General features: G+C 41.6%; 7 protein-coding genes across 7 annotated transcripts; 3 read left to right on the top strand and 4 right to left on the bottom strand.

The window, feature by feature from the left end:
* Positions 1 to 202: 202 nt before the first annotated feature.
* On the top strand, positions 203 to 805 carry K441DRAFT_731810 (TPR-like protein; the record flags this gene model as incomplete). The annotated part of the gene is given in 2 exon segments (XM_067654238.1): positions 203 to 400; positions 416 to 805. Coding segments are annotated over 2 exon segments (588 nt in total), but the record flags the coding sequence as incomplete, so codon positions are not given.
* A 571-nt stretch (positions 806 to 1,376) lies between these two features.
* Positions 1,377 to 1,757, bottom strand: K441DRAFT_578595 (uncharacterized protein; the record flags this gene model as incomplete). Its single annotated transcript, XM_067644296.1, has 1 exon — positions 1,377 to 1,757. A coding segment is annotated over one exon (381 nt), but the record flags the coding sequence as incomplete, so codon positions are not given.
* A 116-nt stretch (positions 1,758 to 1,873) lies between these two features.
* K441DRAFT_578646 (cholinesterase) lies at positions 1,874 to 3,592 on the bottom strand (the record flags this gene model as incomplete). Its single annotated transcript, XM_067644301.1, has 3 exons — positions 1,874 to 2,955; positions 3,017 to 3,265; positions 3,313 to 3,592. The coding sequence occupies 3 exons, from the start codon at positions 3,590 to 3,592 to the stop codon at positions 1,874 to 1,876; spliced, it is 1,611 nt and encodes a 536-aa protein (XP_067500098.1).
* Positions 3,593 to 4,481: 889 nt separating this feature from the next.
* On the bottom strand, positions 4,482 to 5,372 carry K441DRAFT_237403 (uncharacterized protein). The gene has a single exon (XM_067640689.1). The coding sequence runs from the start codon at positions 5,173 to 5,175 to the stop codon at positions 4,633 to 4,635; it is 543 nt and encodes a 180-aa protein (XP_067500097.1). The 5' UTR covers positions 5,176 to 5,372; the 3' UTR covers positions 4,482 to 4,632.
* A 1,121-nt stretch (positions 5,373 to 6,493) lies between these two features.
* K441DRAFT_409047 (uncharacterized protein) lies at positions 6,494 to 6,715 on the bottom strand (the record flags this gene model as incomplete). Its single annotated transcript, XM_067641503.1, has 1 exon — positions 6,494 to 6,715. A coding segment is annotated over one exon (222 nt), but the record flags the coding sequence as incomplete, so codon positions are not given.
* A 1,510-nt stretch (positions 6,716 to 8,225) lies between these two features.
* On the top strand, positions 8,226 to 8,628 carry K441DRAFT_665890 (uncharacterized protein; the record flags this gene model as incomplete). The annotated part of the gene is made up of 1 exon (XM_067649567.1): positions 8,226 to 8,628. A coding segment is annotated over one exon (162 nt), but the record flags the coding sequence as incomplete, so codon positions are not given.
* Positions 8,539 to 9,005, top strand: K441DRAFT_665889 (uncharacterized protein; the record flags this gene model as incomplete). The annotated part of the gene is made up of 2 exons (XM_067649566.1): positions 8,539 to 8,632; positions 8,663 to 9,005. Coding segments are annotated over 2 exons (159 nt in total), but the record flags the coding sequence as incomplete, so codon positions are not given.
* Between the last annotated feature and the right edge of the window lie 13,339 nt (positions 9,006 to 22,344).

Here is a 22,344-nt window from a genome sequence, read left to right as displayed (position 1 = left end):
AATTAAAAGATTAAAAATAGGAACTCTGTCTATTAAATATGGCTCTAAGGCCTCTATATATACATAAGGAAGGTATAGGGATAGGAGGGGTAGGGAGTATAGGCAATAGAGATAGGTAGTAAGGCATACGAGGGTAAGCAGCTAAGTGGTAAGATATACAAGGGTAAGTAGTTAAGATAGTATTGAGACAGTAGTAAGAAAGTCTAATTTAGGTCAACAGTTAGAGAGGCAGGACAAGTATAAAGAGGCTAAAGCAATGCACCGGCAGGCGCTAAAAGAATATAAGAAGGTGCTTGGAATAGAGTATCTACATACGCTTATCAGCGTTAGCAACCTTGGGTCAGTATTATTAAGGCAAGGTAAGTACAAAGAGGCTAAAGCAATGCACTGGCGGGATCTAGTGTTGTTGAGGTAGGGCAAGTACAAAGAGGCTAAAGCGGTGCACCGGCGGGATCTAGAAGGGCCTGAGAAGGTGCTTGGGCTAGAGCATCCAGACATGCTCACCAGCGTCAGCAACCTTGGGTCGGTGTTGGAGAGGCAGGGCAAGTACGAAGAGGCTGAAGCGATGCACCGGCGGGCGCTAGGAACAAGAGAGAAGGTGCTTGGGGTAGAGCATCTAGGCACGCTCACCAGCGTATATTGCTTAGCTCATCTACTCCACCAGCGAAAATACTATAAATCCGCCTCAAGATTGTACCAAACAGCATACAATGGACATCCAAAGGCTTTAGGCTCAGACCATCCAACTACCGTCGCATGTCGGAACCATCATTTGTCTATGGATCAAGACATAAAGCAGAAATAGCTTTAAACGTACCGCAAGCCGAAATATTCTCCCGTAGGCTTTAAGTTTGAACCATAAAAAATGTACACTTGAGAGGCTCTTATAATAGCCACCTTGCTTGCAATGGTTGCTTTGTTTTCATTGTTGTTCCTTCCTCTTAAAGCTAAAAGGTGGGTAAGCAATCGACATGCCTATGGATGCACATGTTATGGTCTTTCACAAACGATATACGGAGAAATGTGGTTGAGAGACAGCAGGATAGTGTGCTGCGGAGATCTCATCTTGGGCAACAGCGGCTTTGTGTGCCTCTTTGCAGATTTTAGAAATATTACCTGCATTAGCAACTAAGGCAACACAAAGACTATTCAGTCTATATATATATGTATATGGAAGTCATTAGGGTGATGCTGTGCGCGCATTTTCTATGAATTACTCGCTTAAATTTCCTGATTCGGACACAGGCTAAAATGCCACTTGATTCTTAGACTCTGACATTACACAGATATAGCAGACGAAGAAGGGAATTCTGGGTAAGAAGACTATGAGCCAAGTTAATCATTATAAACAGTTTTGCACATGAAGAAAGCTATTCCTATTCTATCCGCCATGCTTTCAGAACACTAAGAGATTGTAGCGTAAAGGGATGGTCCGCGCCAAGTTTTGCCTGCTGCAACTTTGCACAATTAGCCATTAAGTCAATAGCTTCGCCATAGCGGGCTTGAGACTTCCATGTCCACGCAAGGTTGTGCATGCTAAGCAATGTTTCTGGATGGTCCAGACCAAAAACCGCCTTCTTCATTGTGAGTGCTTTTCTTCCTAGTCTCTCGGACTTAACAACTATTCCTTGACTATCGAATGTCAATGTAAGGTCCCCAATGCTGAAAAGCGTGTCTGGATGCTCTGGCCCAAGCACCTTCTCTCTTGTTTCCAGCGCCCGCCGGTGCATCGCTTCGGCCTCTTCGTACTTGCCCTGCCTCTCCAATAGGCAAGGTTTTACTCGATGTTAAACTAATGTCGATATTGAGCTCTTAATCTTTATTGCAAGCAAAGCTGTCAGGTCAAATCCATAAAATCAGGGTTGTCTCCCACTCACCTATCGTATGTTTTTGGGCGAACATGTCTGTCGGCTTCTTGATACAGCGGTTGATACAGAGGACATTTCGCATCCAAAGTTCCGGCATCCGTATCCGACTCAAGAGCCTTCTCAGCTGTCCCCATAACAGCTACGTTCGGCCACTCCCTAAACCCTGGCCCAGACAAGGGGTGCTTTGCAAAATCCGCCCACGTCGTTTGCATGTACTTACTCAAGCGTACTTCGTACTCTGTGAACCCCAAAATGGGGTATGTGCCAAACACAATCGATATTTCGGACGAGTGATACGCTCCCAGGTCTAAGCCAAACAAGGGAAATTGTGTGTTCGGGAACGTCGCGTTGAAATAATATCGCCACGTCGGGATACTCGCTTGACTTGACGAGGAATTTGCAAGTGCCGCACATGGACACTGGAACCGAAAGTCCGTGGCGATCTGGCCGATAATTTCGAACACGTTCTTCAGACCAGGAGCACCCTTTGGGTATGCAGCCAGCACGGCCTCATAGAACGACAGTGGCTGGTCTGGAATTTTGGAGTGTAGGAATGCAGTGACGTTACTCTGGTCGATTGCGAAGATGCGGCCTTCTTGTCCATTGGTGCCTGTTAGGATGGGGACCTTGGCGATGTTGCCAGTGGCACGGGCGGCGTCAACAAACTCGAGTTGTGTAATGTTGTCGCTGACTGGACGAAAAGCGAGGGCGAGTTCCTCTGCAAGAGCTTTTATTGTGTTTACCTTTGCGGCGCGGGCGCAGGAGAGTATCTCAGAATTGTTTCCGTTGCAGTTCAGTTTCGACATGAGTGTGTCCCAGGCGGATGTGTTGGAGTTTTCGAGTTTGTACGAAGTTGCTTGGCCACTTTGCATGATTGCAGCGCGGAATGGGGGGTTATCTGGCATGGTTGTGATGAGGTCATCGACGGAGCGTGCGCCGGCTGATTCGCCAAAGATTGTGACTTTGGTTGGGTCGCCTCCGAAGGCGTGGATGTTCCTTTGAACCCAGGACAGGGCCAGTCGTTGGTCAAGGAAACCTAGGTTACGTTGTTCTAAAGGAAGCTGGGGGGATCTTGGGAAGCCGAATACTGGGGTATGGTCTCAGTCTGTCTTTCCAAAAGAAGTGTTATGTCAGGTCTTCATGCTCACCATTCGTCCTATAATTTGGTGCGACCACAATGACATCCTGGTTCGCGGCAAAGCTACTGCCATCGTATTTTGGGGCGGAGTTGAAGCCAAAGTCAAGAAATCCACCATAGATCCAAAACATCACCGTCTTATTCCCACCGGAAGTCCTGGGTGCGAAGATATTAATGTAGAGGCAGTCTTCGCTTTCCCCTGCAGGTGGACCAGGGGTGTTGAAAGCGAGCTTCTTGACGAAACGCTCTGCTTTGGGACCTAAGAAATGTTAGTCATGCTATCAAGCAATCAAATTAAAAAAGTACAGCTGAACTGTTGAATGCACGACGGAGCATTCGCAGTTGCTTTGAAGGGCTTGGACCATGATTTCGGTGGAACAGGCGGCGCAAAGCGTCGATTGCCTTTTGGGGGTTCCGCGAACGGGATCCCGAGGAATTTGTTGACCTTGACAGGAACGAATGGTAGAGATGTCACAGTGCCAACAACTATCCCAGCATCAATGGTAACTGATGGTGCGCTTAAAGTTGATAGCACCGATGCACAGAGAAGCAGGCTTGCCAGAAGGATCCTAGCAGAGTATTTCATGGTGGGCTTTGCTCTTGTATCACCCTCGACGAACACTCGACTCATCAATAAGCGATGAGGTACTGAAAAAGTGAGCTGCAAACCTAGCAGACAGGATATATTTTTTCGAATTGACAAACACGGGCCGGTGGTATAAATATTTTGTCGAGCTACTGGAGCTTTTGCATTTTCAACAGCAGTTCGATTGCTAGTGCTGAAAACCAGCATGCCCATGGATGGTCCGGAAACCTCCGCCTGACTTGGTGCTTAAGGTGCACGCCTAGGCACTGCTGGACGAATAGAAGTGCGTACTCAAATGATGCTGCGCATTCGAGCTGGGCGGACAGTCGACTGGGGTTGGATGAGACATGAGAGACCAGGGGTCAGGAAGCACCAGTCCTCATGGGGATTCACCTACACACTTGACAGCAAGCTGAACAAGCCTTCGAAGCGAAACTAGGACAAATACATCAAACTCAAGCTGCTTTTGCCGGTGGTATGGGCGTTGGGTGTTGGAAGGAAGATGGAAATATGCAGGCAAACGCCTCGGCGTTCTTGGCTCCATGAGGTGCTCGCAAGCCGCTCAGCGCACCAGTCTTAGGTATTGGCATTCCTTGGCAAAATGCCCATCTCGGACCGGATTTGCAGTCTTGGGTGGTCGGAGTACATGTCCATTGGACGCGTGGTCGTGTATGGACGGTGGTGCACAGCCAGCGAAACACAAGTAAGAGTTGGTTGTGGAAGCAACCACCTTAGGTAACTACCTAGTATCTAGAACACGAGGTCCTCGTCCAGCCAGAGTAACTCTCCGGACGCATCTCTATGCCTCTGAGCCCATGTCGTTAGCCTTTTCTGGCAGCCTATCCATATGTTGGCTTGATCCACATGCTCGAAAGAACTATTATGTATCTTGATTCCCCATAACTCCCTCTTACGAACTCTCTGGGCCATAGTCGCAAGATATCACAACGTTCAAAGACTTACGCCTTAGGATGCACTCTTTCAAGCCCCTTTCAATCATCTGTGGCCTTGGCCCCCTCCCTTTCGCCTGCACTGCGACATTAACGTGAAGAAACCCCAATTATATGTCGGTAACCGACTCCACTTGCGCACCACCGGAATATCAATACCCCAGCTTCATGAGCCGCATCGAAGAAACTAATCCCGGCGGCGTCTTCGGCAATGAAATGGGCTTCACTGCAAAAGAAGGACCCAGAAACAAGACCGAAATCGACACCATATTCCAATTCACGGACATTCCTACGTCTAGCTCCATCTGCCAACTCGAGCTCTTCTTCCACGCAGGCGACTTCGTTGAAAGTGATTCGTCCCTGGTCAATGTCTACATCACTGATAAAGAGGCCGTGGAGCCTGTGAGCTGGAGCTCTGCACCTAAAGCGAGATGCCTCTTTGGCTCCTTTGAGTTGGCCAGTGGGTTTTCGATGGAGAAGGATGTCGTCGCCGTCGTTGGGTCTTCGGCCTGCAAGCCGACGCTGACATTTCGAGCGAGCTTGGCTGAGGACGCCATTACCGGCAGGGTGGAGTTTTATCAGGAGAATCCGAGACCAGGCGGACCTCGCGCTCAGGGATTCAGAGTCAGGCATGGAGTGTAGGCAAAGGACCCATAGAAGTGTATCCGGTGCTCTGGTTCGTTTGTGGTTGCTGTTGCCTCGAGCTCTCCGCCATGATCGAATCGTTCCCGAAAGACCTATGCGGCACTCTAATTCGTCTTCCCACCACTCAGCACCAGTGCCGTGTCCGAAAAGGCTTTCACACCAGATCGAGTACAAAATCCGAGCGCCGAGCAAATTTGATAGACTTTACATCTGTCTCCCTGCTGCGTGACTGAAAAAGTCTCAAGCCGAGTACTCCAAGGAATCAGCTCTCTGTACCTGTGATTCGGTGCCTTAGTCTAGATACTAAGTGCAGCCAAGAGGAGCTGAAGTGCAGCCAAGAGGAGCTGAAGTGCAGCTAAGGGAGATTAAAGTCCGGCCAAAGACGCACTGAAGCGCTAGGAGTCGTTCGAGAAGTTGCAGTAAGAGTGACTGATATGTCCCGATTGTGAATTTCTCTAGACCCTCACCTCGTGCATTAAAGAAGAATGAGATAATGATTCTGTCCTTTATCGTCTTGCGGGCGTTAGCAAGAGCAAATTTCATTAATGTTGACTTTCCGGTCCCAGGCTTCCCTTTAATCCACAAGAAGCCGTAGTGTTCGTGCAACTTACTAGTATCAACCCAGTCAAAGTATTCGAAAATTTTCAGCAGCCACTTACATGTCTTGGCGTGGACATTTTTGATAGTCATTTGGCGCGCATCGATTTGGTCAAATCTCAATGAATCCAACAGCATCCTTTTTTGCTCTTCGTTGAGTGACAGCTTTTCTCCTCTCTTAGGCTGACTGGAGACCGAACTTCTTGTCATCCTGCGGAGAGCAGAAGCAACTTTTCTGTATTCAACGTCACTGAGGCCCGTAAAGCGACACATTTCCATATGATTACGTCCAATATGCTCCGAAATCTCAATATCTGGGAGGTTTAGATAGGAGGATGTATCCTCAACTACCTGCAAACCTGATTAGCAACGTAACAGGATATGTTAACGCACTTACCCTATGACCGCCGAGATGTGTGACACCAAATTGTTCCTGAAAGGAGTGTATGGTCCAATTCTTTTCATGAGCAGTCGGGCCAAACTCGTCTCTTAGCTCCCTGAGGCGTTCTGCCGACGGCAAAAGTGTGTTAACGGTCTGCTCATTGACGGAAAATCCGGCGGCTCTGATAGCCTTCTCAGCAATACGTTAGAGAATGCCACGGGGGTTAGCGCCGCCGTGTGGGGTGCCAAAACACATAATGCCGATCGTGGACTCAAAGATGTCCCGGAGATGGGCCTGGCGATGGCAGACATTTGATCTCCGCAACATTTCCTTGACGACAACCCCTCCTAGACCGTGTACGATGAACAATGCCGGTCTTAATGGCTCTGCCCGACGCTCAGCCTCTAGGGCAACTAGAAAATCCCACGCAATGTCGTAGACTGTGTTCTTATTCACGGGAGGTCCCAGCTTATGTCTTATGTGTGTATCATAACTGTAAGTCAAGACTCGCGCATTGGGGGCTGTGAGCGGGATCAGGTCTCTCGGCCAATATAGCAGTGTGGAAGTCTTCCTGACGCGGCTTGGAGATTAGACCGGGTTTTCGGATCTTCGAAGGTGGCTCGGCTAATTCGTCGTCATAGTGGGTCTGGTGCCTAACGTCTCCTCTCTTATACACCACCTCGTCAATTCCGGTTGTTAGCGCTTTTGATTAAGCCACCAACTAACACGAATTTAGTCTATCCGGCTTGGCAGCTGAATATCAGAAAGAGACTGCCGAATAACCTCACCTGACAGTCAAATTTGAAGCTTTTTGACGCCTCTGCCAGCCGCATCGTGATTAGGTGTATTGGTGAGCTTCACGCGGTGAGGAACCTGACTTAGGAAGTCTACTAATAACACATCTTCTAGTTTCCTACCCCTCTTCTAAGCCGCTGACGCGTTGTTTGTGACAATCCTTAACTTCCTTAAGCCTCTATTACAACCTTCCTTAAGCCTCTATCACGACCTTCCTTCTCTATCACGGCCTTTCTTAAGCCTCTGTTATGACAATTGCCAGCTCTTGCGTCCGAATGACCTTTCCAGCGGTAATTAGTTTAAAAATGGCTTGCTTTTGTTCTGGGTGACTTCGCAGAAGTTGGAAATAGGCCCTTAGATGTATTGATTACGCTGTTAAGACAGATATTAATGGCGGTGGTCACAGATAAGGTTTCTAAGTTTGGGTGAATACTAAGTCTTGGCGCGATCGTAAGGGACTTTAGATGGCTCTGCAGATTTAAGTATAAAGATGTTTATCTGCGCCTGTTATAAGGTAATACTATCCTTACCACTTTTTATACTAAATTTGCATATTCCTATAACAAGTCCTAACTAAAATCTTTTAGATTCTATCCTTAAAGGTATCCACCATACTATCTTCTGGGTATGATCCTTCCTATACGGAAGGAACTCTAGAACCTACTTTACCTAATCCTAAAGCTCTACTGCGCCTTTTTAGCTTTAGAAGCTTCTTTAGCTTATTTACTTCTTTTTTACCTAGTAATATAACTGTGCCAAATACTTTTTCTATTTGCTCTGCTGTATCTAGTTCTTCTACTCTAACGCCTACTACCCCTAACTATTACATTCGCCGAGTAATTGCCTGTTTTAATAGATGGGAGAGACGTAAGAAATAGGAGCGGGAGGAGCGAGCTGTAGAACGTATTTAACGTCGCCGACGGCTTTAGGAAAGTAACACTCGAGCACTTGTTCCTTACTCCCTAAGATGTATAATTAAAGGCCTCTATTGCTATCTTTAAGAACCTATCTCTTGTATTGCTGTATTAGTTAAGTAATTATATTCTACTGTCTATTATATTGTTAATAAAGCGCAGACCCTAATACGTGGTGGCTATTAAAATGCTCTTATATACGGCTCGCCAATTTAGCGTTAACTAGTTAATTTTCTAGAGTTAAATACTTAGGCGCGTCACCTTACCTACTTAGAGCTTTCCTTCTACGTAGGAGTCCCTTATTCCAACTCTACAGTCGCCTAATATCTTAAGAAGGAGGGCTTTTAACGCTGCGTTGCTTATGCAAAGCCCTGGCTTACTGCAGCTCACTGTTGCGCCCGGTTAGTATTTATATTAGCTTACCGTTACTTCTAAAAAGAGGATTGGTGGAGAGTTATATAGACAGATAAGGCAGCTATGTATTGTAGTAGGTACTAGCGGCTCTATGTTATTAAAAGACCTAGTAAATAATATTATCCTAACTGCCTCCGTCCTAAGTTTACTAATATACCTTATATAATAGTATAGGCTGCATTCTACGGTATAGAAAAAGGGCCTCTACTATTTTGGAATAAGGAAGAATGGGGTAATATTACGGCGTAGGGCTTCCTAGATCATATCTATCCAAAGCTTAAAGAATTTTACGACTTCTATAACGCTAAGTATAGCGTATATTTCCCTAATTACGAATTTAGAAGTACCCTAATAATTATATAAATGGATGGAGCTCCCTATTATAAAGCTTGTATTACTATAGCTAAGTTCCAGGAAGACGATATTAAGTTACTTTAGTGGCTAGTAAACAGCCTAGATCTTAACCCAATTAAGGCCGTTTAGAATTTAATAAAGACTTAATTGGCTAAGCGGAAGCCTCGCCTATTAATAAAAGAAGTAATGTAAGTAGCTATTAAATCTAAATAGGAGAATCTGGAGGCCTACTACTTTAAGGAACTGGTTGCTTTTATACCTACACGCCTTTAGGCAGTAATTAAAGCAGAAGGGGGACCTACTAAGTGGTAGAGGACAGTAGAAAGCTTAGAGGACGATTAGGATCTTAGAGGACGATTAGGAGCTTAGAGGATAATTAGGAGCTTAGAGGAGATATTTAGACAGTCGTTTAATTGCTAAGCGTTAATTTTAACACTTATTTGGCTACTGTGACTTCAGAAATATTCGTATATAGGCAGTCTACCATACAATCATTAGTTTTAAAAAGCTTCATAAATTTTTAATATTGAGGTCTTTTGAAGCTCGCTGCCAAGACGGGGAAACTCATACTAATCTATATGAGGATTTCCGCCCGAGAGGCGTCACTAGTAAGGCGCTAACAACCGGAATTGACGAGGTGGTGTAGAATGATTGGATACGAAAGTTTCGCAGGATCTCATTACACAGCTACATTGAGATAGTTACGCGCAGGTATCTTGATTTAAACTCGTGACTTTTCGTCTTCAGCCGCATAGCGCTGACTCGCAGCACGACGTGATTTATTCCGCTCCCAGAATATAAATCCACGCTATCCACGTGACCTGTGACTAAACGGGAGTGGACGTGTATTTTTGGCCCGTAAAGTCGTTTGCTGATCTGTTGCCGGAGGAGGACGCTAGCGCCAATTTTTAGACCCTTCGACTTGGCGCGCCAGATGGGTAATTCGCTCGCAGCTTGGCGAGCGTGTAGTAGGAGAGTTGGCGGTGCCCAATTCCTCTCTGCCTCAGGGCACGTTCGATAACTTTTTTTGGCCAGTTGGACTCCACTAGGTGGGTGCTCTAAAAAAGCCACCTGGGTCCACCTGGGCCCACCTGGTCGCGAACGGGCCACCGGTATCGATATCCACCTGGTGGATGCTGTCCGTTCGACACCCCAGGTGGATTTTGGGCAGATTGGCCGTCTTGGCAACTGAAAAGGAGGTTCCACCTGGCCAAGTGGAGGCGTTCGCGCCAACCGCTCCCAAATCTAGTATAGTAGCGAGTTTTGTCAGCAATTCAAGCCACCTGGGCAGTCCACCTGGGCAAATTCCATCTGGACCTACCATTTTGAAGGGGGGGTCCAGATGGAACACTGACACGACCAGGTCGATCGATTCCGCCCTCCATGATATTCTTATTATCACGTGATCTAATTTAATGCTAACCATAAAGACTTATATATTGGCCACAGTATCGACAGGCGTTCTAGCGATAATATCGCTGCTTCATGTGCTTTTAAGTGTGTGAGGAACCTTCCAAAGTTATTAAATAGCAGGCGCTCCTTTCTAGAGAATCGCCTGCCGAACGAACGCCTTCCACCAGGTGGAAAGCACCCCTGCTTTGGCGTCTAGAGGAGGCGCTTACATCCCGAAGATTGCGCCCAGGTGGGCCCTAAAATCGTCGACCTGGCTGCGCCGTCGGACTGGTCAAAAAAAGTTATCGAACGTGCCCTCAGCCAGCCAGCGCCCGCAGCGCCGCAGTGTCGCATGCTGACTGCTTGTAACCAGCCACTTCGAATGCGGGCACCGTTTAATCCAGCAGTTCGGCTCGCCACGCGGTACCCGCAGAAACTCTCTGCAAGTCCTATTTCGCGATAGTATTCTCGACTGTCTTGGAATTATGTAAGGGGATGTTAATTATCGCATAAGTAATTGCGACTAACATACCACTGGCAGCAGGAATATGGTTATTGAGATGCAGCCATTAATGAGTGAGTCTTCCAACGCACTACGTGCACGACTGAGCGCGGAAAACCTTCAGGCAGATCGGTGAGTGGAGCGTGGCTCTTAGGCTGTGGCTTGAACGTTGATCAAGCACAGCTCAGACAAAAACGACTCTACTGGAAGCGGAAGGTTTGTCTAACTGGAAGCTGAGATCTAGCAACAACTTTACAGCCCCAAAAAACACGTTCCTTACGGTTTAGTTAAAGGTCACGTAGATAGTAACCTCCCCCCCGGTGTAACGAAAAACCCACCGTGCCGAAGGTACTTGGACCGATCATCATCTCATGTCCTCCCTTGTTCCTCTATGAACTTATAATTAATATTTAATTACTCTTCAGCCTCTTCTTAATATAACATCGAGTTGCAACGAGAAAAATACAGGGGGTTTAATCATCTCCTCAGTCGGTCCTTTTATCGCACGGAGAGGTACTAGACCTATCCCTTGCAACGGTAGCGTCCTACGAGAATTGGACCGTGCGCGGAACACCAAAAACCAGAACCGAAAGTACGCGTATTTTCCATCAAGGCTCCGTGATGGAAAATACGCGTACTTTCGGTTCTGGTTTTTGGTGTTCCGCGCACGGTCCAATTCTCATAGGACGCTACCGTTGCAAGGGATACTCCCCTGCTATATCATTGACCCGAGGTACAAGTGGTCTATATATTCGGGTCCTAGATTTCAAACTTCGCCAAGTCGGCTTCTGATTGGTTCAAAAAAACTTGCGGACGGTAAGTCGTGGCAGAATTCACGTGACGAACATCAAAATATTGGAACATCAAAATATTATAAACATACCTTTTTGTTAACGTCTTTGTTAATATCTCTATTAATACCACTATATATGCCGTAAATATAGTAGACCTTACTATAATTAAGTGTAGCAAGTACTATATCTATAAGCCCCGCCTTAACTTTATTAAAGATAGCCCTTTAAAGAAGCTTTTAAAGCTATGCCAGTTATATCGGTCAAAGGCGCGTATTCCCTATATACTACTTCTACTTCTACTTACCTTTCTAGGCCTCCAAATATAATTCAAATAAGCGGAGAGCTCTTATAGAGTTAGGTTCTACTACTAAGAATTATCCTACAAGGCGCTAGCAAACTGCTCTACCTAAAAACAATACTAAGAACGCCTTCGCCTTCCTACCTCGCGACCAGAATAGCCAAGATACCCCTAAAATAGCTTAACGGCGGAAGACAATTAGGGCAATACAACGGGAGCACCACATTCTTAATCGGTGGGGTAAAGCTCACTTACCTACTCCTCCGCTATATACTATAGATAAAGCTCTATACAGTAGAAGAGGCACTCCAGATGGCCCAAATACGTCCTTATTAGAACTAGCTCCTATACCTACTCCAACTACGGCTACACCACTACCTGTTTCGGCTGTCGATTAGGAGCAAATTAAGAAGTTTAGGAGTATACTATAGGCTAAATATATAGAGACGTGCAGTTATTATAAGGAGCGGTGGTTCTAAATAGGCCTAGCTATAAAGGGTAATAATATAGGTGTATATAAAGCCTGCATTAAGGACGCTAATAGTCTTAAGGATCTAACCCTTTTTCCCTTATTTAGTGAAAGTAACGGGCTCAATCCGGGGCCTGTTCCTGGCTTCCTACCTATACTTACCGCGGTAGAGGAGCTTCTAATTGCGCGCGTATACGTTCATCTACAAGTCGTGCGTGTACGCGGCCAGTAATATCGCTATACTAGCCACGTCTACTACTTTAGCCAGAACACACTAAAGACTTAGACGCAGCTACTACAGCTACCTACTAAACTTAATATACTAGTTATAAGGCCTACGGCAGTAGATGGTAGTAAATACCTAAGTTAATAGTTTACCAAACGGTATACTATAAGGCGCTCTGCTATATTACTGTAGCTTTACTTTCTAAAAGTTAATTATCTTAATTATCGCGACGTTAAAATATATAGCACCCGACTTACCAGCTTACCCAAAAATAGCTCTATATTAGATTAGCTACCTTATATTAATAAGCCGGAGTCAGATTCTAGTAGCCTAACAGCTTAGCTTACTCCTAAATCACAGGCTACGTTGGCTTCTACAAGCAATTCTACTCCTATGCAACATCCTCCTATTATTAATCCTCTACCTATCAAGCTTAGCAGTAATATACTAGATAGCGAATTTAATAACAACATACTAGATACTTTAGTTCCTAATCTAGTACCTAGCCTTAATAAATTAGAGCTTTTAAGTCGCGAGGTTTAACACTAATAAGACCTACGAGCGGGCCTAGAGGTTCCTACTATGCGGCAGACGCCTCTCTCTAAGTAATCAGCTAGTTTTATTATACACAGCGCCTTTCCTACTCTATTTCCTTATAGCAAAGCCGATTTTAATATACCACAAGGCCGTATAGTTACCCTAACTGCGTACGCCAAGTATATACTTAAGTATCAGGACGGTCGGTTTGGCCGCCACCCCTTATTTCACTACTATATGTTTAATTAGATTATAAGAGAGCAAGCCCTTAGCGCTACCCGCTTCCTTTACGGCTAATTAAATAAGAATAGTCTATCTTTAGATAAGCTTAGTAATCTTATAAATAGTAATAGGGGTAGCTAGTTAGTAAATAAGATTATACGGCATGTATGGAACCTTAAGGGCACTAGACCTTACTAGAGGCAGAAGAGAAATAAGCTTACGGCCTATACTAAGAATATTAAGAGCAGGTCTCTATTCTTTACACTAAGCGCTACTAATCTACATTAGTATAATCTACACTCTTATATACCTCTATTTAATAAATATAAGGCTACTAATAAGGCTCAGCGCTACTAGATTACTTCTTAAAATCTTAATAATAATCCGCACATTGCTACTTACTGGCTGTATCGCTGCTTTGATTTATTTAGGAAGCACGTACTTATAGGCCTATTTAATAGCACTAACTTTTAGTCCTAATATAAGTAGTAGGTATAAGGTAGCGGCTATATATATAGCTTCTTATAGAGTTCAACAGCCCTAAGGCCAGATCCGTTAGCTAGTAAGTTAAGGGCGGCTTTTACTAAGTACTAGAATACTTTTATATCCGCAATTAATCCTAATTAATCTAGGCCTCCTAATCTCTAATATCCTTTTGCTCTCAGCTATAAAGAACAGGTTAACACTAGTAAGCTTCTTACTACCTACCTTAATCAATTTCAACAGCACCGCAATTACACTAAATCTTACTACTTAAGATTAAAGAAAGGCTCCACTAAAGCAAAGGAGTACCGCTTCTATTTTCCACGCTCTCTCTAGAATAAGGCCGCTATATTAAAGGATCAAAATCTATATCACTAGACATTCTATCCATAGCGTAATAATAAGCTTCTTAATAGTTACAATGCAGCTATAATATTAGCGTAGATGGCAAATATTAATACGTCACCCGCTATAAGCATATTAGTAATAGTTAACTATATAGGCAAATATTGCAGTAAGGAAGAAAAAAAGTTAACTTCCTACCAGGAGTTACTCCAATTAGTACAGCCGCACGCCAATAGCCTTTATACCTTTAGTTTGGTTATAGCTAGGTTTATAAATAAGCTTATTACTAAACACAATTAGTTAGCGTAGGAGGTATATTATTTACTTCTTAACCTTCCCCTTTATAAAGGCTCTAGGAATATAGTAACTTTAGATTACTACTAGAAGGATAATTAAAGTGCTATATATAAGCTTACAGATAGGCAACTAAGAGGGTATAGACTGTCTAACTATAAGAAATATAAGCGCCGTCCAGATAGGGTAGAGGACGTTACTTTCCTCAACTTTCTCCTTTATTTCAATTACTCTACTTATAAGCGTTAACTAAGAGTAAGGCCTTGAGTTATATCGTACTTTCCGCGATATAAAGGCGATCCTTCCTATCCGCAGTATCCTAATTTCTACCGCATAAAGCTCATTCTTCATCACCTATAGAGGAAGTATGAGAAAGTAGCTACTTATACTAATAGATTTGGGGCCCCTAATTATATGGCTTCCTATTAGGCTTATATTAACTCTTATTAGCATCTACCTAACTACTTCTACAATCGGAAACTAGAGGAAGGTTATAAAACTACTAATAATATTAATAAGTTTAAGGGCGATTTCGTAAACGACTTAGAGCTATACTAGTCCTTTAAGGCCCTATATACCCGCGTTTAAAATACCAATAAAGTTAAAATTAAGGATTCTAACAGGCTTAGTAATAGGGAGCTTAATTATAACTACGACTGGGGTACGCATTGGGGTACGTACCCGCAGCTTAATAAGAGGACTTATTGGCAGGAAATACGGCTATAGCCTCTACTATAGAGCCGCCTATCCTAAATCGCAACTCCATCCTCCTTATAACCAGGTTAGCGTCATATTTATAATATTATAGTTAATCACTATAGGCAGATCTAAGTGGGCCTTAGCCCTCCCCTACTACGGATTAACGTTAATAGAGAGGCAGGAACCAGCAAATCACATCTTATTACTATTCTCTCTACTACACTCTGCGATATAGCAAGGGCTAATAGCAAGCCGTCGCCATTAGCTTAAGCGGCCCCTACTAGGGTAGCTGCCTTTAATATTAATAGCAGAACTACGTACAATCTATTAAGGTTACCGGTAAATCGTCCATTTAAGGAATTACCTATTACCAGTCTTACGCCTCTACAACAGGTTTTTAAGGATATTCACTATCTCGTCCTTAACGAGAAATCTATAATTAGGCAAGTACATCTAGCCTAGATTAATCGCCGCCTCTATTAGATATACCCTACGCGTAATAATAACTACTTTAGAGGCTTAAACATCTTACTAGTAGGCGATTTCCATTAGCTTCCCCCTATAGGTTAGGCGGCCTTATACAGCAATCTACCCGCTAGGCCGTTAGAGCTTGCTAGCTATAGAAAGGGAGCCTATAAGGCGATTGACCAAACTGCTGTCCTAGATTAAGTTATACGGCAGGGCGGTAATGACGCTAAAAGCTCTGCATTTAGGACCGCCCTTATGGAGCTTTGTAGTAATTCTATAAGTAATTTAACCTAGAAGCTTCTTTTAACTAGGTATAAGCAGGGCCTACCTACTAACGAGGTTACGGGCTTTAATAACGCAATTTGGCTATATAGTATACGCGCTGCTATAGGTAAGTATAATACTATTTGGCTTCGCGACCTTTTATAGCCGGTAGTAGCTATTAAGTCAGTTAATACTGGTATAGGTGCGCGGAAAGCTACGTCCAATTAGTGCAGTACTATAGAGAATTTAGCCCTATATATTGGCGCGAAAGTAATGCTAATATAGAATATCTGGATTAAACTAGGCTTAGTAAACGGTACTACTAGTACAGTTAAAGATGTCGTATAGAAGGAATACGCGGATATTAAAAAGGATTAGCCCCAGTCACTACTTATTACGGTAGATAGGTACAACAAACCTACCCTATTTACTTAGCAGGATAATAAGAAAGTCGTCCCTATATTTTCTGTGCTTTATAAATAGGAGGGTATAAGAGGCTCTTACTTATAGCATTAATTTCCAATTACTCTAGCTTTTACTCTTACCATACATAAAAGCCAGAGCCTAATACTTAACTAAGTAGTTTTAGATATTAAGGAAAAGGATAAGACAGCTAGGCTAACCTATATAGCAATCTTATAAGTTAAGAAGCTTTTAGGGCTTATATTTAAACGTAGGTTTAATATAGAACGATTTTAGTTATCTATAAGTAGGACCAAAGAGGTATAACAAGAAGATTTTATACGGAGGTAGCAGCAACTACTTATAAACAACTTTTCCTAGATAGGAAATTATGTACTAGCTCAGAGGTAAGCAAAGAATGCGGCATTTATCTTAGTTTCCTAACTTTTAAATAGCTTAACCGCGAAATCCAATTTTCTAAATTTTAACCCCCTTATCCGTCCTACCTTCTTACCGCTTCTGGAGCTGTTAGATATACATACAATAGTATATAAAGAGAATTGGCAGTGTTGCCAGATTAATATTACTGCTATCTATAGCATTAATCGATTTTTAGAATTTTTTAATTTTTTTAAACGGCGGAAATGTCGCTTATATAAGAAGTCACGTGACCTCTAAGAATATATAGATAATTACAACAATTCCTAACTAAGAACCCTCTTTCCAACCTTATAGCCTTACTTAAACTACTTCTACCACCTTTATAGTATCTTAAGCTTCTTTACCTATTAAATAAATAGATAATTAACCCCAGTTAACAAACGTACCTAACTAATAAATAAACTAACGAATTAAATTAAAAGTTCGGAATGTCTAAATAAGGTTCTGTAAATACGCTAGCTAGACCCTAACCTAGACCCTTTCTAACCTATTAAATTCTAAAAATAACAACCTCTACCGAATTAAAAATCAACCTCAAATATTTAAGGCGTCTCTACTACTATAGTAGCCACTACAGTAACAGAGACACCCCGTATTTTAGTAAGCAATTAAGCCTATCCTATACAAGAATCTCATGCTATTAGTACTTACTAAATCACGTGCTTACAGGGCCTCCTATCTATAAATACTCCCTCCTCTACACCTTCCTTTCTTCTTTTCTTCTTCCTTATAGGGGCTAGAGGTGCTCTAATACTCCTCCCTAGTCCCTACTAAGAGATCTATTAGTTAATATAGTAATATAGATAGCATCGGATAAGGAGACGGGCGAGAGAAAAAACAGGAAGGACTAAGGAGCCTCTGGTAAGTATTAGTCAAGCAATATTAATAGCTATATTATAGCTGCCTAATCTCCTATACTTATAGGCCTCCTCCCATCTATAAATACTCCCTCCTTTACACCTTCCTCTCTTCTTTTCTTCTTCCCTATAAGAGCTAGAGGTGCTCCAATACCCCTCCCTAGTCCCCACTAAGGGATCTATTAGTCGACGTGGCAATATAGACAGCATCGGACGACGAGACGGGCGAGAGAGGACAGGAAGGACGGAGGAGCCTCTAGTAAGTATTAGTTAAGCAACGTTACTAGCTATATTATAGCTGCCTAATCTCCTATACTCGCTGGCCTCCTCCCGTCTATAAATACTCCCTCCTCTATACCTTCCTCTCCTCTTTTCTTCTTCTTTAGGAGCTGGATATGCTCTAATACTCCTCCTTAGTCCCTACTAAGGGATCTATTAGTTAATATAGCAATATAGATAGTATTGGATAAGGAGACAATAGGTAAAAAAAAAGATAGGAAGGACGGAGGAACCTCCGGTACGTATTAGTTGAGCAATATTAACGGCTAGTTTTTGTTACCTAAAGATTATGTTATATGATGACATTTGGGAACACAAATATATACCCCATCCCGTACTTATACTACTACTAAATATTCTAGATTTCGCACTCGGAGCTACTTATAATAGGCATTCCTAGAATATCTACCAGTTTAAAGCTCTATAATTAAACGTTATTAACGTTTTATATAGGGGTCGTCAATTAAGCTCCCAGGATATAATTTTTAAAGTTTAATACTATACTACTATTATAACCTTCTTGCAGTGGCCAAGCCACCCCTAATCTCCTCCCCTTCCTCCCCTACCTCCCTCCCTCTTATTACTCGGCACTAAGCCATTACGTTATTGCCAAGCCATTGCGTCGTCGTATATCCGAACTAGTAGGCAACGACGTAGTTAATCAATTATGTCAGGCGTCGCTACTATAGCCGCACCGCCTCTGCCCTTTAGGGGGAGGGGTCTCGGCATACCGTTATATCTCTTCTTACACGCGTGTTTAATTAAGTTGGGGTAGTAAACTTTAATTCTAGCTATGCGGCGATTTAGTTTTTAGGCATTAAAAATATTTAGTATATAAAGTTTTAAATTAGAATTATAATCTACTATATCAGATCCTATATAGAGGGCTCTATATTAAAGCTCTACAGTTTAAATATATACTAGATTTGTAACCAATATAACCTTTAAGCCTAGTTCGAGTAGGGCGCCTTAGTCACTATAGTAGGTCCTTACCTAGCGGTAACTAAGGCGCCTTATTCTTACTACTACTTCTAAATTAAGCACAAGCTCTATATAGGGGGGTCCTAGAGGGTATCCCCCTGGAAAACCTCATCTCTATATATATTAATTAAAGTCTATATAGTAAAGCTCTACATTACAAACTCGGGTCAAAATTTTAGTTGGGGGGCCAACTATCCGCATGTTAGATATTAGAAGCTCTTCGACGTTTGGGACCATAAAACGGAAATTCCACCTAAAATGACCATCGTATCCTACTTAGGCCTTAAGGACTGGCGTTCCGGGAGTTCGGCCGAGAAGGGGTAGGTACCGCGTTATGTCCTAATGTCGACCTAAATCGGAGTTCCTTACTACCATCGTAATACTATCTAACGACCTAGATCGTCTATACGAACTATATCTCAGTTGTCTCGTATCTTAAGCTCGTATGTCTTATCGAACGTCTTATTACCTATTTCTCTTAACTATGACCTACTAAATGACGACGTTATTATTATTATATTTGGACCTACCTAATGTATATAAGAGAGCTTTTAGAGCCCTCTTTAATAAACAAAGTTCTTATTCCTAATTGTCCGTTTAATAGTTATAAGCCCGGGCCGTTTACTGCATTATCTTTAATTCCAAAGCCTTTATTCCTATTAATTTTAATTATTATCTTAATTTTAGACAACTACCTATAATGACTTCTTAATAAGAAACCCCTTCCGTTATTATATTATCCGTTATCCTTATAAGCCTAAATAATTGGGATAAATGGATTAAGGTTATTAAGTTAAAAGTGAATAATAATCGTTTCTGGAAGTATGTTAACCTATTAACACCTAAGACCGATCTGCTATAGCTTAAAGAACCTATTCGTGCCTTATCTAAGGATGCTAATAGCTAGGGGAAGACGAAGCTCGCGGATTTAGATAAGGAGGAGAAGGAGAAGCTCCGTACTCTTAAAGCAGACTATAGGGACAATATAAAGCTATACAGAAAATAGCTGTTAGCTCTTAATATGTTACGCAGCTATATCCTAAGCTCTATCTCATATACCTACCTTATCTACACGTTTAAATGCACTACTACCTATAACGTCTTGGTATCTCTTAAGAAGAGAATTACTCCGACTAACTATGCCTAAAAGCTTTAAATAGCCACCTAATATATAAGGCTTAAGAAGGCGCCTTAGAACTAAAACTTTAAGGTCTAGTTATAAGAGTAGGAGAAGGTATATACTAAGTGTAAGGAGCAAGCTCTACCTAAGGTAGATGGTAATTATTTAGTAAAAGACTTCGTATACGCAGTTAAATTAATTATACTAAGCTAGTTAGAATATTAGAAGAATGAGCTTAATAAGCGTAAGTGGGAGAAGAAGATGCTTTCTACCTTCTTCGAACTGGTTAAAATATACTAAAACCACCGTCGTACGGACCTTGCCTAGAAGGGTAAAACCCCATAAGGAGGATTATTTGGAGTCACCTTTAAAGATAAGTTACTAAATTTAAAGCCTAAATTAAAGCCTTAATCATTAGCAGATAAGTAGAAGAAGGAAAGGCAATTACCGCTAGAGTGCCTATATAGAAAACGTTACTACTTTAATAAGTACTAGTATATCGTAGAGTCGATTCCTTACCTATTATAGTTTAAACTAAATAATAAAATTTAGAAGATGGTGGATAAGAAGATTGCTAATATAACGCCCGAAATTAAGGCTTATATTAAGCAAATTAAAAAGGATGATTAAGCTAATAAGAAGGACGATCGAGCTAATAAAAAGCCAAAGGATAGTAACTAGTAAAGCCCTTAAGAGCCCTATAGAAACTTTGCAGTTTATTATATAGGAGCTAATAATATAGCTTCTAATTATAAGCTTTACGATAGTATAATTCTTAACTTAGGAACTAGCCTATACGTCTTTAACAATAGAGCTAGGTTTATTAGCGATATTAAGCCTATATTAGAACGCGTCTATATAGGCTCGTATATAGAAGAAATCGTAGGCTATAGTATAGCTGCAGTTACGATTAATAACCTAAAAGGGAAGAGATAGATATAGCTCTTAGGAGCAGCCTTTATACTAGGCTTCTATACTAACTTAGTATGTTTTAATAAGCTTAATAATAAGGGAGTTTACTAGAATAATAAAGAGATTACTTTCTTCTATAGTAACGACGAGACGTACGCCTACTGTGGCCACTACTATGGTTAGAATACTATTAAATATAATAAGCCAAAAAGTGACTTACCTAAGGCTTTATTTGCGACACAATTAAAGCCAATAAAGTATTTATTAAAGCCTCTGCTAAATTAGGTAAAAGGCCATATATAGCACTAGCGATTAGGCTATACAGGAAAAGACGTAATTAAGTAACTACCTTAGTTGGTAACGGGCGCAATTATAAAAGGCCTGACAATAGTAGAATGCGAATTATATAGAGTAAGTAAAGCTTATAAGGTAATATTAAGAAGACCACTAACTTAGTTACTGGTTCCTTTCTATAGAATCCACCTTAATTTAATACCCGGAATAGTTATATTTAATAGCGGTAAGTATGTAGTATACTTCCTTAATAACGCGACGCGAATAAATAAGGTAGAGATAATGGCTAAGAAGTCGTCCCTTACCTAAATTGTTATTAATTATTGCAATATTATTAAACGACGATATAGCTTTAAGGTAGCCATTATCCATATAAATGGGAAACATCTCTTATAGGCGAATTTAAGGAATAAGCAGCTAAATAAGGAATTAGTCTTAAAAAATTAGCACCTAATACTTAATTATAGAACGGTCTAGTAAAACAATCTAGGGGGGTAATTATACAGAAGGCTTAGTGTATAAAAATTGAGGCCTATTTACTAGAGGAGCTATATCCTAAAGTCTATAACGCAGCTACCTATCTACTTAATTAAACGCCTAGTAGAAGACTTAGGTGGTAGATACCTTTTAAAAGAATCTAGTTAGCTATAGGTATATTACTACTAAAACTAAATATAGGTCACCTATAAGTCTATAACTGTAGGGCCTACCCTTTTAAATATAATATTCTATGCCTAAATAAGCTCGCGTTAAGGGCCTATATAGGATATCTAGTAGGGTATAATTTAATAAATATATTCCAAATCTATATTTATAGTTAGAAGAAAGTTATTAAAACAAGAGATATAAAGTTTAATAAGTGTAACGGAACCTTGTAGCAAGAACTACAATAGGCTCGTTATTGGGCTAGGTGTGTAGGAAATGCAAGTATAAAAGTCAACAACGTAATAACAACTAGTGGAGTGGTTGCCCAACAGATTAACTCTAATTATATTCTGAGAATTACTACAAGGAAGGAACTATCTAGGTAGGGACTAAGGGTCCTTAAATACACAACCGTACTCCTATAAAATCCTTCTTATATGTAATATACGTCTTATACATAAGGTACGTAAGTTCCTCTTACTCCTCTTATTTAATACGTAGCATATTATATAACCTTGGTTACTATTCCTTATTACATAGTTCTACCGGTTCCATTATGGACTGTGCCTAAATTAACTAACTAGCTTCTTCCGTCTCTTCTCTAAGTAGTTATAACATTATACTTAAAGCGTCCGTAATACTATCTCCCTCCTCTTTATCTTCGTCCTTAAAGATTTAAAACATCTCTAAGTTGTTTACTAGAGGTATAATATCCGTTTAATTAATTTGGTTAATATTATTGCTTATTATACCTAAAGCAATTTCTTCTTTATATGC

This window comes from Cenococcum geophilum (genome assembly GCF_001692895.1).
Source record: "Cenococcum geophilum 1.58 unplaced genomic scaffold K441scaffold_46, whole genome shotgun sequence".
Taxonomy (NCBI): Eukaryota; Fungi; Ascomycota; class Dothideomycetes; order Gloniales; family Gloniaceae; genus Cenococcum; species Cenococcum geophilum.
The sequence above is the reverse complement of the archived record's forward strand: the minus strand, read 5'-3'. Positions and strand labels throughout refer to the sequence as shown.

What these genes read in the sequence shown, in the direction of transcription:
- K441DRAFT_237403 (XM_067640689.1), bottom strand. Translation starts at nt 5,175, where the DNA reads ATGCCTGACTCTGAATCCCTGAGCGCGAGGTCCGCCTGGTCTCGGATT.